General features: G+C 41.4%; 1 protein-coding gene across 2 annotated transcripts in view; it reads right to left on the reverse strand.

Annotated features, from left to right (window-relative positions):
* Positions 1–14733, reverse strand: part of CRHR2 (corticotropin releasing hormone receptor 2) — a 163435-nt gene that overhangs the window by 26364 nt on the left and 122338 nt on the right. For both annotated transcript variants that reach the window (XM_075419851.1, XM_075419852.1), the window contains one exon: positions 10559–10631. In XM_075419851.1, the coding sequence (XP_075275966.1) occupies positions 10559–10631 (73 nt within the window). The remainder of the gene's footprint in view (positions 1–10558; positions 10632–14733) is intronic.

Genomic DNA, 14733 nt, shown 5'->3' on the forward strand with positions numbered 1-14733 from the left:
TTCATTTCAGAAAGACACTTGGCTCAGTAGGACCTTTTAGTAGCACCCAAAGAGGTCTAATCTGAAGATAAATTTTCACTGCATAATCACATGGATTTTTATTGTCTATTTGTCCACACTGGGCCTGATGCCACAGCTCACAGGGATGATAGTTTGAGTTTGTTCATGACAGAAGGCACAATACGGGAATCAAACAGGGAACAGGCTGCAGCACATAGCTTGCAAAAGCTGAAGTCTTTGAAGGGATGATGAGGCTATTTTCTCAGCTGGAGAGAATCCATACAGTTCTAGTGGCTACCAGATTGATTCTGATTTACAAGCAAAGAAGATGAAGCCTCTGGTGTTTACTCCTCATATATATATATAGTAGCGTTTCAGAGGAAGAAATCTTACTACTGCAAAGTGAGTTTTCCTAGAAAAAAGCCTCTGTACTGTATCTAGCAAAGTACACAACTGTTTGTCAAGGACTTTCTTGTTATTATTGGAGATCTGTGTCAACAAATTAATTTCTCTCAGAACTGGACTGCTCCAACAAAACCCACACATCAATTCCATACATGGAGTCTGATCAATGGACATCTAAGAAAAGTAATGATGACAGGCAGTGCATCCTTTTTAATAATCTGGAATCTCACTTGATATTGTTATTAATTTCTGTTTATATGTGTTTTCTGCTTCATAGTGGAAAATAGAACTAAGGATTTTTCCCTTGATATTTGTTGATTGATAAAATTAATCCAATGCTAAGGTCCTGAAGACAGAATAAAACTGCTTTTTTCTTATTCTCTTACTTTTATTTATGATGTGCTGCAAATATCCTCATTGCTGCAGTAAGACCCTCTCCAACTACAGATGGGAAAGAAGTAGTTTTCATATCTTGCCAGGGCTTTGGAAGTTTAATGTCTCCATTTCTAAACTGGGTTGAAAATTCAGAGACCCAAAATGAAGTTTTTGGATGACCTGTTTTGTCTCTGATACAAACCCAGAAGCTCTTTTGAGCCAAAAGAAATTTTTCAGTGAAAGATTTTGGTCATAAAAGTTTTCTGTCATAAAAACCAGACTCCTTTTGAGAGGATATTTATCTGCCTTAGTAAGATGAAATAGTCAAAATATTCCAAGATGCACAAAAAAGGGAACGCTGACTGTGAAAGCTTCTTTGCAGTTTTCCTTCTATAGGTGCATCAGTGATAAAAGGAAGACTAGGGAAAACGTGGGACCTCTTTGGAAGGAAATGGGAGACCTGGCTACCTGGGATATGGAGAAGACTGAGGTACTCGACTTCTTTACCTCAGTCTTCACCGGAAAGTGCTCCAGCCACACTGTCCAAGTCACAGAAGGCAAAGGCAGGGACTAGGAGAATGGAGAGCCGCTCACTGTTGGAGAAGATCAGGTTCAAGACCATCTCTAAGGAACCTGAAGGGGCACAGGCCCATGGAACCTGATGAGGTGCATCTGCAGATCCTGAGGGAACTGGTGGATGAAGTTGCTAAGCCACTATCCATCATATTTGAGAAGTTGTGGCAGTCTGGTGAAATTTCCAGTGACTGGAAAAGGGTAAACAAAACCCCCATTTTTAAAAAGGGTAAAAGGAAGACCCACAGGTCAGTCAGTTTCACCTCTGTGCCCAGCAAGATCATGGAGCAGATCCTCCTGGAAACTATGCTAAGGCACATGGAAAATAAAGAGGTGATTGGTGACAGCCAACCTGGCTTCACTAAGGGCAAATCATACCTAACAAATTTGGTGGACTTCTATGCTGGGTTTGCTGCATTGGTGGATAAGGGAAGAGCAACTGTCATCTACCTGGACTTGAGAAAAAGCATCTGACACTGTCCTGCAAGACATCCTTGCATCTAAATTGGAGAGACACGGATTTGATGAATGGACCACTCGCTGGAAAAGGAATTGGCTGGATGGTTGCACTGAAATAGTTGCAATCAATGGCTCGATGTCCAAGTGGAGACCAGTGATGAGTGGTGCTCCTCAGCAGTCAGTACTGGGACCGGTCCTGTTTAACATCTTTGTTGGTGAAGGGACAGTGGGACTGAGTGCACCCTCAGCAAGTTTGTCAATGACACCAAGCTGCATGGTGTGGTCGACACGCTGGAGGGAAGGGGTGTCATCCAGAGGGACCTCGACAGGCTTGTGAGGTGGGCCTGTGCGAACCTCATGAGGTTCAACAAGGCCAAGTGCAAGGTCCTGCACACGGGTCGGGGCAATCCCAAGCACAAACACAGGCTGGGCAAAGAACGGACTGAGAGCAGCCCAGAGGAGAAGGACTTGTGGGTGCTGGCTGACGAGAAGCTCAACATGACCCGGCAATGTGCGCTCACAGTCCAGATGGCCAACCATACCCTGGGCTGCATTCCCAGCAATGTGGCCAGCAAGGCGAGAGAGGGGATTCTGCCCCTTTGCTCCGCTCTGGTGAAACTCCCCTGGAAGTCCTGTGTCCAGCTCTGGAGCCCTCAGCACAGGAGAGACATGGACCTGTTGGAGCGGGTCCAGAGGAGGTCACAAAAATGATCCGAGGGCTGGAACCCCTCTGCTGTGAGGAAAGGCTGGGAGAGCTGGGGCTGTTCAGCTTGGAGAAGAGAAGGCTGCAGGGAGACCTTAGAGCAGCCTTTCAGTACCTGAAGGAGCCTGCAAGAGAGCTGGAGAGGGACATTTACAAGGCCATGGAGTGATAGGACAAGGGGTAATGGCTTCAAGCTGAGAGAGTGTCAGTTTACATTAGATATAAGGAAGAAATTTTTTACCATGAGAGTGGTGAGGTCCTGGCACAGGTTGCCCAGAGAAGCTGTGGCTGCCCCCTCCCTGGCAGTGTTCAAGGCCAGGTTGGATGGGGTTTTGAGCTACCTGGTCTAGCAGAAGGTATCCCTGCCCATGGCCGGGGGGTTGGAACTAGATGATCTGTAAGGTCTCTTCCAACCCAAACCATTCTATTATTCTATGATTCTGTGATTCCTTAAGCTCAGGAATTTAAATGGGAAGTCATTAAGCTCTTCTCCTTCTCTTTTGAGAGTTTAATGAGCAAGCAGCATTTATTTTGCTCATTTCTGCTGGGCTTCCTATTTTGTGCTTCACAGAAAGCTTGTGTTTCTGTGCTTCCTAGAATGTTTGCTCGTCCTCTTCACTCCCAGGAAATATAAATATGTTTCTCTTCAGACTTCGCATTTTTACTCCATGAGGTAAAATCCACCCCAGGATTAAGCAACCCAAATTGGCATCAGAGCAGACATTTTAGCTGGGGCATTACATACTGTCATCCTGACCTCAAATGAGTAGTCTGCCACTTTATTAATGCCTCAATTTAATTGTTCTATCATACTGTCCCGACACGACTCTCAGACAGGGCCTTTTATCACAAAAGTTTCCTTTTCAGAGGTAGCAGGCACCAAAATGACTCCTTTCGGCATACAGCAAAGTGCTGGAAAATGCTATCTGATGAGGAATAATGAGATGCAACTAAGAGCAAGGCATAATGTAGTGGATGGTCATGACCAGGGAGACTGCGGAAGAGACTCCTTTGGGCAGCAGTAAAAGACCAACTCTTCCGGCAAGCAGAGCAGGACTATACACGTGCTGCAGACTGTATGGGATTGAGTCGTGTTTTGGAGGGGAATGGAGGGAACGGCAAATGAACAGACACCTTCCTTGCCTAATATCTGTGTTACAGATCAGCACACAGACCCTTTCCTTTGCCACACTGTCAACTAAACCCAAGTCCAAATACAACTCCAGTCCTAGTTAGGAACGCACCATTTGCTCCCTAGAGCCTTGCATCATGCATGAGCATGCCTATAGCCTCTTTTCCAATCCTGTAACTCCATCTGTGATCCTCTCACTACGGTACTGGTCCTTCTGTCTCTCCTGAAACACCTGGTATTCAAAAAGCATTGTTAAAGAAACACACTGCAGGCCACTCCCTAGTCAAGTCAACTACCATGGGGTCTCTACTCACATGTGACACAACAGGGCTTCTCTCTGACTATTTCAGTGTTCAGTGACAAGCCAGGAACACTGTATGTTGCAACACCGGTAAACACATAGAATCATAGAATCATAGAATGGTAAGGGTTGGAAAGGACCTTAAAGATCATCTAGTTCTAAGCTTCCTGCCATGTGCATGGACATCTTTCACTAGACCAGGTTGCTCAGAGCTCCAACCCATACCCTTGCAAAAATAACACTGACACACAGAGAGTTTTTGCCTGGAGGGAGTGATAGTGCCTTGACAATCAACTCATCACACCAGCACTTTGAAGATGACCAAGATGACATGACAGCCTAAAACACAGCCATACTGCTATGAATAGTCCACCTGGCAGTTCCCCAGGCTGGGCAGGTTCAAGTTGCCATGTGTTGACAGTAAGAACCACAAGAGAAGACTCAAGAGAGAGTCTTCCTCCAAAGAGGAACCATCCAGCAACTCGCTGATGAGAAGAGATTTCCTAGCTGGAAAGTATTCTGAGTACAGGACAGAGACTTGACAGGATGAATTTTGGAGAAAGTTTTCTGGGACACTGGTCGTATGAGTTCTCATTGACCGTGGAACATCTCACAAACAGAATTGAAAATTATGGAAGGAAAAAGACATTGCAGCAGTGTACATGGTAGTGGACATCTTCTTTGGTACTATTTACTCCACAGCTACAGAACATAAACAACAGGAAGACAATAATAGCAATGATGGCAGAACTGGAGATAAATTCTGGATTGACTCTAATCAGATTAGCATACTATCTCTATCCTAGGAGCGTGTAGCTATGATAGCAAGCTTGCCAACCACTGAAAATTATGATAAATGTCTTGTAAGAAAAACTCAGGGATGCCACAAGTTTGCAGGTCATGAACTACAACCTTGCTAGCAGTTGAAGAACTAGGAATCTGTAGAGAGCAGGAAATTTAAAACAATCAATAGGAAAACTAAATTAATCAGCAATCCAGTGGTTGAGAAAAAACATAAGCCAGTCAGATAGGAAGGAGAAGGGAAAATGAAAAAGATATATCAATAATAATAAAAAAACCTCAGTCTCTAAGAAGAACACTGAAGAAGTGGAAGCGGAAGTGTGAAGAGAGTCAGCAGAAACTATGAAAACATTCAGATGCAGCTGTATCAGCAAGGAAGATGTTTGCACGGAACTAGAGGAAGCTTTTCAGAGAAAATAAAAATTTTAGGACCATCATGCAAAAACATAGAGCAGCACATTTCAAGAAAAAAAATACATATGTGAACAGTGTACAGTATTATTACACTGATAAATTACAGCACAGGATGGGAAGAAATACTGAGTCAAGTCCTACAGCTATTGTAAACAGTTGTATTGAAACATCCTTTGCACAAGTGGGCAATATTAAATAACTTGTTACTATTCCTTTACGTCTGTTGGAAGACCACTAATGAAGCCTACTTCTATGAATGCTGGAAGTCTTCTTAATTTAGCTTAAATATATTAATGGTAACGATAATTTCCTTTATGCCAGTAATACTATGAGCTTAAGTAACTCTACTCTCCTCTGCGATGCACTTGTAAAAACCGCCATATTTTTCCACAGTCTTGGTTCTGAAAAACTGAACAAACCCTGATATTTCCTGAAAATCTCTGTATGACGTGGTCTTCCAGAACATCAGCCAGTGATTGCTTCATATAGGACATTGCTATGTTCCATAACCTGAAGCTGAGCTGGAGCTGGGCAAATTCTTTGCAAGTACTGTAAAGAAGAGCATTTGTAGCAATAAGATGGAAAGGGGAAGAATTACATGGTTTGTGAAGTCCTCTGAAAGAGTCAGCATGGGGACAAGGGAGATCCAGCAGACAGTCTGCTCAGGTTTCTGAAAGGAATTCAAATTTCCTATAGATATTTGGCTTCTATAGGTTTGAGGGAAGGACATTATGTATAGAAATACAAGAAAAAAAGGATATCTATATGCATAGTCCGTTTTCTTATGGAGAGAGGCTATCAGTAGATGTGCTGTTTTACATAGACCTTAGTGATCTATAAAAGGGAATGAAGAACAGACTGATGGATTTTTAGTGACACTAAGCTAATTTGGATAGCAAAAATTAAAGCTGATTGCAAAGACGTGTATAGAGACTCACAGTACCAAGTGACCAGGCAATAACATGGCACGTGAAATCATATGATATAAAGGTAATACAACAGGAAAGTAAGGCAGTCTTAACTTTACATGAAGAGTTATGATCTCTGGCTATTTTCTTTCACAAAAGAAATGTTGGAATTACATAGCTAGCTCCCTGAAATCTTCACCTTCGTTCCCAGTGGTACTTGAGAAAGGAAACAAAAAGAGTTTGGAAATACTGAGCATGAAAAAGAAAATAAAAAAGAATAAGACACTGCTATAAAAATCCATTTGTGTGGTCACATCAAACTTTGATCTTGCCACCACAAAAATGCTCCATCATTACTGATTAGCACATCATAAAGACCACTTCAGTACACATGCCAGCTGTCTCCTGAGATTGCAATAAGGATGAGCCCATCTTCTTAAGGACACTTCACTCTTCTACAGCACTTGTCATCCAGGGATCTCAAAGCATTTTACAAAGGAAGATAAGTATCATTAAGCTTGCTTTATAGCTGGGGAAACTGAGACCTAGAGCAGCAATCTAGCTTGTTCAAAAGTAAATAGCTAATGAAGGCAGAGGCAGAAGTGATCTCCAGGTCTTCCTATCAGCTCCTGTAACCACTTACACCAGCAGCTAATTGATTGTGGTGAATTATTTTCAACAAGACCCAAAAAGCAGAGGTTAGGAAACTGTTCAATTCTCAAGCACAAGGGAAAAAAAATCTATTAAAGCTGAATGTAAGCTTTGACAAAAACCTAAATATTTGATCTGCCTTTTTGAAAAACTGAAAATTTAATACAACTTTAGCTCTGAGAGATATTGCAGAGCACTTCGTATCTGGGGTCACTTCACAATAGTAGTTACTGAGAAAAAAAGCAGCTCAGTTAACTGCCTCTGGTGCTTTTTTCTGAGGCTCATCCTCTGATTTTGCTGTGTTTTCATGGTTCGCCAATTCTTCGACAGGGATTACATTTAAAATTGCACATAAGAAATGCATTTTTCATAAAAAAATCAGGCTGAAATTCAGTTTGCTGTCATGTATTTCCAAATCTTTGCCGCTTCTTTACCTCCAGAGAGGGATGTATGATTAAAACTTGGTTATGTCACTCTGAGGAAAGATAACAGGATTAAAAAAACCACTAATTTGAAAAGAAAATACCTAATGGTGTATTTTTCTACTGCTATCAGAAACTGAATTTCAAAGCATCCAATGTACTGAATGGTTAGATCTCTCCTGGGATATGTTCAAGCCAAAATCCATTCAGGAATGAAACAAAGAAGGATGACTTGCTACATTTTCTCCCTCGTATTTTTTTGTCAATAAAAATACAGGTTTCTCGCCCAATATTCAGGATCAGCACTTATATCCAGTTTCCTTTGCCTCCGAAATTGTCTCTGAAATTGTTTCCCTGTTTTCAGCCCAACTCAATGTTCAAGTTTCTTCTAAAGACAAGTAAGAAAGCAATCAAACAAATTCTCTATCTCATTGTTCAAAGTTTTTGCATCCTGAGATACAACAAAGAATAATATGGTTTAAAGATGGACTTGAGGACTGCTACTATTTTCGGCCAATCTGCATTTCCCAGTGAGATTCAGAACTCCTGCATGACCTGTTTCTTGGCATTACGCTGTCATGCTAGAGCAGTTCAATGCAGACAAGCAAGGAAATAAGAAATCAAAACCAGTGGAAATCATTTTTGACAGACAAAATCTTTCTATCTTCTAAAGAGACTTGGCATCTTTAGAAGCAGGTTTTATCCCTCTGGAAGGAATATTTACCAACAAGAGCACTCTAATCATATTGCCACTGGTTGGTATAATGATGCCTCTAGAACACGTAATGATGCTTTTGATAATGACCATTTTTAATAATGACCATTTTTAATAATGACGTCTGTATAACAGGTAACCAAAACTCAGCTGAGCTGTACACTATGTACTTGGCTCTTAACTAACTAAGGTGGATGAAACGAGTTTTAACTGCCATGAGCTGAGTGCTTGCACACAGACAGGAACTGTAATTTGAAGAAGTTTTTAGACATCTAGCTTTTAGTGTGAGCTCTCTTTTGGAAATAACATTAATTTCTTCTAATAGCATTCATGTCTTTATATCTTTCCAGCAGTACACAGAATTATCCTCTACGTTCTCTCACAAAGCGTGAACTTCAGTTGAGCATTTCAACTCTTCATTAGTTCAAATCCAACTCATTAGCTGTGACCAAAAGAGGTCACAGAGTCGTACTATTCTTGAAACCTTTGTGTCTTCCATTTCTGGCGACCGTTGCTCACTGGAGGGGAGAGGAAAGCAGCACTTTGTCCCCATCTATGTTAAGGCAGAGGCATGCTGAGAACACTGAGCGGGTGATGTTTGACTGCGTTGCCTTGAGTACGTGGCAGATGTCAAACTTCAGGGCTCTTATTCCAGCATTTCTCACGGCACCCTCGCAAGGGTCAGTAACTCCAATAATAATAAGTGATGCTTGAGTCACTTATACGATTTGATTTTATTCGCGTAAGGATCAAAAAGAGAGCCTGTCATGTTGCTTTAACACACTGTGGAGCTGTGTATCTTAATTATGAACACAAGACTCAACTGTCAGTTTAAAAAAAAGGGAAGTGGGGCACACTTCAGCAATCAGGAGTGTGTTGTAACAGGAGTTTTCAGATTTCCCTTCTAGACTATATTCCCAGAGTGCTCTCTTCCTCATCCAGCAGTGCCTTCTGATGGGAGTAACCATAAGGAGAGGGAAGGAAGGGCTTCCCTTATGTTACTGCTCAAAATCATCTCCTCCCGCCCTCCCCGCCCCATGCAATTACTGTTATCTAATTAGTGCTTCAATTAGAGCTCAAGTGCAGACCAGTGTAGAAAGGTTCAATACACAATGTCGGTTCAGGGCAGTGTAGTTATTGGCTCAGTTACAAGAGGTCTCAAGGCTGCTCTAAATAAGAGGCAGATATAATGACGTGTATATAAAAAGGCTGCCTCCAACCGTACCTCCATTTTCTGTGCTTCTTTGGGGTCCTTGGGTAAAGTGCTGTTCTGGGGAGAACAAAGTTATTTTCATGACTTTAAGCTACCTATGCTGTCTGCCAGAGATGCTGTCCAACGATTTTACAAATCTTGTTGACTAAAGGAGTTACGGTAGATTCACACACTTCTAGGCAATGAGGAGAAAACTAAACATTCTGAGTATTGCATAGTCGCTACCTTGTGTTGTCTAAACAGGGTTTGTTTGTGAGTTAGTCTTTGTATCAGTGAGTCAAGTTACTGTGAGACTGTTTGTGCTTTTGAGATGGATCCCTTGGTGACACACAATTGTATTGTCTCTATCACACCTGTTGTATTTCTCTCCTTAGAACACGAAGAAAAGAATTTTTACATAAAACCAGACTCCTACCTTTTTTTCTCTTTTCCACGGCGCACAATATGACCTGTTTGCTGCATCTTAACAATTAACACAGAAATTAACTCTCCTAATTAAAGGTTAGGAACCACTCAGATTAGTAGATGGCTTCCTAGGCAACAGAGAAGTTTTTTTCATGCTGAATGACATGAAAGGCACAGCACCGACAAGGTGAGAGCACAAGGCTTCTTAGCCTTGAGAAAGCTGGGATGGGCTGCCTATTCTGGAGCATTTGCAGCTTCTCCACGGGTGTTGGAGTGGCATAAGGGACAGCTATACCAAGGCTTGGGTCCCTAAGAGGGGTGATCCCACTGAGCCCTGTGAATTCTCTGTTAGGACACCTGTCTGCTTCCCAGGTGGCTTTTAAGGCAAAGGAATGGAAGAGTAGAATTAGGTTTTTCAGCATTTATTTTTTTCTAATAGCATTGATCTTTTCCATCCACACCCAGTATTTTCTGGGAAAGCATCACTGCATTTTAGTTTGAGGTTCAAGACGGTTTATGAATGGGCTTCCTTCTTCCTTTGCCTACTGTTTGTTGGCACAGGGGACAGTGGTGGGTAAACAGATAAACAGCCTGTTCACTGTAGGCGGCACTGAAAAGGAAACTTTACAACAGGAAAGCTAACAAACAAACACACAGCAATGATGGGGATGAAGAATATGTAGATAACTGTACAACGAGATACAATTTCTTACCATGATTACTGCATTTTTCTAATCTATGTGCTTGGTGAAATTGCCCTAGTTGTCAAGACCCTCAAGTGGATGAGCTGATATTGTAATGTACCTTCCGGTTTTGAACATTTTTCCTTCCCACATCCCAAAACATTGCACACAGGAAGGCAAACAGCATTACAGAGGTCAAGGAATGAGCCAAAAACAGATCACTGCAATTCTGACTTGCAGTGTTAGCTACTGTGGCAACTTCAGAGAACAACTGAAGATGTTTAACCTTGTTTGTGTTTTATTTTACATAAAAGTAGAGATGTGGAACATCACAGATGCCTCTCAAATTATCCCTCAATGAGAGATGGAAGTGTCCTTCCACCCACATACATTCTTACCAGAAGAACAAGAATCACTGGCCCTTGATATATGTAGTCGATATATTTCCCTGGCTCTTTTCCAAACCAGCATCTGTAAGAAACAGAACAAAGAAGAAAATAATTTATAAAGGGCAATGCACTTCTTTTAGATTTAAATATCAAGGCCACCATAGAGAGATGTTCCCTTATTCCCCATGTGGTTTAATCATGTACACAATTGGCAAGTGATGGAGTTTTCTGTCAAAAAGCCACTTTTTGTTTGGACACAGATATGAGCCCCATTTTGCCCACCTGTTACACGATTTATGTTCCCAGTATGTTTTTGGCTATTGCCCCTGTAAATATTTCCAAGAAACAAGAGAACCTGCTATAAGGAGGATGCAGAAGATGTGTTGTGCTGGGTCCGAAAAAGGGATGAAAGAAATATACTTTGTAAGGAGAAAACTCTGTTATCTATTGCAGTGTCCAGCGACACTTCAGTTCCATAAAGTAAGGGCTGTTACGTACAGCAAATACATCTCAAGTTGCACCGAAATGCTGTCTAAATAAAGTACTGGATGAAGAAGGAGTTCATCCCACCGGCTTTGAAACAAGCTGGTGACCATCACATCCAGCATACTGTAGAGAGACATCATTTGAGGCTAGTAAATTCCCGATCCAGTGTCACCAAGAGGAAATCAACTTAGGTCAAGTGAAAGCACAGTTAAACTGAAGGGCCTCAAACTAGCAGAGAGCCTGGATGTGTCGTGAGTGACTGAGTGCTGGCTTGACTTTCACTTCCACTGATTACAAGCTGTTTTCTCACTGCTGTGTTAGACAACAGACTAAGCCTGTGACTTCACAGTGACCAATACTGACATTCACTTCGCTTTCTTCAATGAGAGTAATAAATCAGCTATATTTATGTCAGTAAATGGATCAGAAACCAGGCTTAGGCCTGGACTCAATCATTTATGGCATTAAATTTTCCTTGGTGCAGTTTTGGCCCAGGCCAAACAATAGCTGACTCCAAAACTATTCATGGGGAGCAAGTCTGGAGCCAGCATGAGCCAGCGGGCATTCCCAATAGTCTACAAACTGCAGCTACCCTGATTTGGAGGCCAAGAAGGTTTAATGACATGGATGTGAACTACTCCACGCTATTTGGACTCCAGTGCCAGGAACGCTTCCAGACCCAGCTAATGTAGTATTACAGATACAGCCACATGGTCTGGATTCTGGTTCTACCAAGCAGAGACAACTTTACTATCATAATGCCTTAAGGTTTAGGTCATTGGAGCTCCAGATCCCTTAGGAAGTAGATTCTGGAATTCAAGGGCCTGAGAGTTTTCTTCCCTGTTGTGGATACCCCATAAAAAGCCTAAACAGCAAAAAATACACCTTGCCTGTGTTCGCCTTGCGACAAAAGGCAAGTTTGGTGCCACTGGAGACATGCAAACAAGGGTGATTCCCGAGCCAAGGAGACTGTGGAGACAGGTGCAGATTTGCACTTTTACAAGCATGTCAGAAATAATACTTGTTGCCTCAAGGAGGCTGCAGGCTGTAAGACACGAGTTCACAAGTTTAAGGTAAATAAGCTGAGGTAAGGAAAGCTATGGTTCAGATGGAATTCTTTTGAATCACATAATGTCCCCAAAGGCTTTCTCCAAAATGTGTTCCCTGCTGAAACAGGAGCTCTTTGCCCACTGCAAAATGCTCTTACTGAACTCAGTGTACAGAAATACTGAGATATGCAGCAAATACCTAGGAACACAATTCAGTATTGCACAAATGTTTGCCTTTTCTTGATTCAATTTCTACATGTTTTAAGTTCCAATTAAATGAGAGAGCTTTGAATATTTTATAAACATAAAACAAGTCTGTTATTCCCCGGTGCACTGACTGCAAATTAGTGTAAATTGATAATTTTGCAACTAATCTTCAAAATTCAGTGATGAGTGCAAGACTTGGAATAAGGTACTTCTTGCAGCTAATCTATCATCCAAGAAGAATCCCTAGGGCAGCCTTAAATGAAGGGAACTCTTTTTTTTTTTTCTGTTACAGAAATGGAAAGATATGAAGAAAAATGTATTGCAAGATATGCCAAGGCAGGAAAAGCAACTCTCCAGAACTTGCAAGACCTACATCTGAACAGCGTTTTGGAAGATATTGCCTGACACTCAGAGAACCAAGAGCTATTAGAAGAGCAGTTTCTGGGAAGGTGGCTGTTCTAGCAGAGGGATGTAGCAGAGGAATTAAGAAGAAGCAGACTGAGGCATGTGGCAGAACTTAGTGGGCGAGAAAAAGTCAGTAGAGAATTTGGAACAGAGCTGGTAGAGCACAAATGAGGTTTCAGGGCAAAGGCTGCTCATCGCTCTTTGGAATTCAAATATTGCTTAACTGTAAGACCATACTGAGAGCAAAATGCTGACATTTCTTATCCAAAGGCCAGTATGAGACCACGGTTGCACTGAGTGAAGCATCATGTGTATATACACACTTTCACATAATTTGAGGGAACAAGGTTGTGACCAAAGGTAGACTGCTACAACATAGGCATCTCCAGGAGTTAGTGGAGGAAAAAAAAAGCAGCTTTTCTAGGGCAGTGTTAATCCCATTAGTCTACAAAACAGACCTGTTACGTTGTAATCTTAATGTTTCTAATATACCCATTAAATCAGGCGAGTAAGGGTGAGGGGACAGATATGCCAGTGACATCACATATATCTGCATTTGATTAGCTATATTTCATAACTACAGTCTAACTGTTCAAACCGGGACCTTAGCTGAGATTTTGCAAACTTTTTTGCCTGTTGTCTTAACTCTTACTTTAAATCAAACATAAGTCATTATGTCTTCAATAAAATCAGCACTGTGTATTTCTTTAAAACCAAAAAGAGAAACCTAAACCACTGATAATTACTTGGTGCATCAGAATTTTAATTCCATCTGTGTGAAATAAAAGCCATTTTCTTTTTTCCTTTTTTTTTTCCTCTGAAAGAATAAACACGCACTCCCTGAATATTGAAGAGGACAATTTCGGAAGACAGTTTTGATTAGACTCAGATATGTAAACACACTTCTATTGAATAGCACTAATTAGTATTCTTCATGGTTCTCTGATAGTTCTTTATATAACAAAAACCACCACTGGTTTTATCATTATTGTTAATTAGATCTTACTAATGTTCTTCTCCTTGCCAACTGTCCATCAATGAAATTACTACAATAATTCCTAATCATTTGTGTGGTTCTTTTATTGAGACTTAACAGTAGGTTTTTTTCAGAGTTGTCAGATTTTGCTAAAGAACTGCTAAACCCCAGACAGGGTATTTGCCATAGTACCAAATATATTGGCCTCACTATACAGAACACGGTCTCTAGTAAGTACAAAAATGAAAAAAAATAAGTTGGTTGAAGCGTTTTCTTAACATTCTTCCTGTGTGCTATTTTGAGGTTTTAAACTATTATGAGCTACATAACTTGAACCCCGGTTCTACTTCCAAACAACTTAAATACAGTTAGAAAGCATACTCAGATGAAGAAGAGGAGTTTCCCATTTTGTCCTGAATTTTGGGCTGTCCACCAGGACAATCAATTCTATTTTCACAGAACAGATGAGGTTGGCAGGGACCTCTGGAGATTGTCTAGTCTGGAGATTGTCTAGTCCACCCCCCCTGCTCAAAGCAGAATCTGCTGAAACAGATTGCTCAGAGCTGTACCCAGCTGGCTTTTGAGTATCTCCAAGGATGAAGACTCCACCATTTCCATGGACAACCTCTTCAAGTGTCCTACCACCCTCACAGTAAAAAGTTGTTTCCTGATGTTCACAAGGAATTTCACATGTTTCAGTTTGTGCCATTGCCCCTTGTCCTGTCACTGGGCACCACTGAGAAGCGTCTGGCTCCATCTTCTTCATACCCTCCTATAAGATATTTACAAACACTGATAAGAACCCCCTGAGCCTTCTCCTCTCCAGTCTAAACACTCCCAACCCTCTCAGCCTCTCCTTGCATGAGAGATGCTCCAGTATCCTGACAGCAATTATTTCTCAAAGCCAGGGATTAGTTTTCTGTGACCTGTCTGTAGTTGCACACACATACAGAATTCAAATTAAAAGCATAATTTCTATATTATCCCAGTGCAGAGAAAGTATTCTGTAAATGCCACAGTGTTTAGTCCAAACTGTGCCACTGGCTGATGGACTGAAGAGG

Source organism: Opisthocomus hoazin, chromosome 4 (assembly GCF_030867145.1).
Source record: "Opisthocomus hoazin isolate bOpiHoa1 chromosome 4, bOpiHoa1.hap1, whole genome shotgun sequence".
In the NCBI taxonomy this organism is placed as follows: Eukaryota; Metazoa; Chordata; class Aves; order Opisthocomiformes; family Opisthocomidae; genus Opisthocomus; species Opisthocomus hoazin.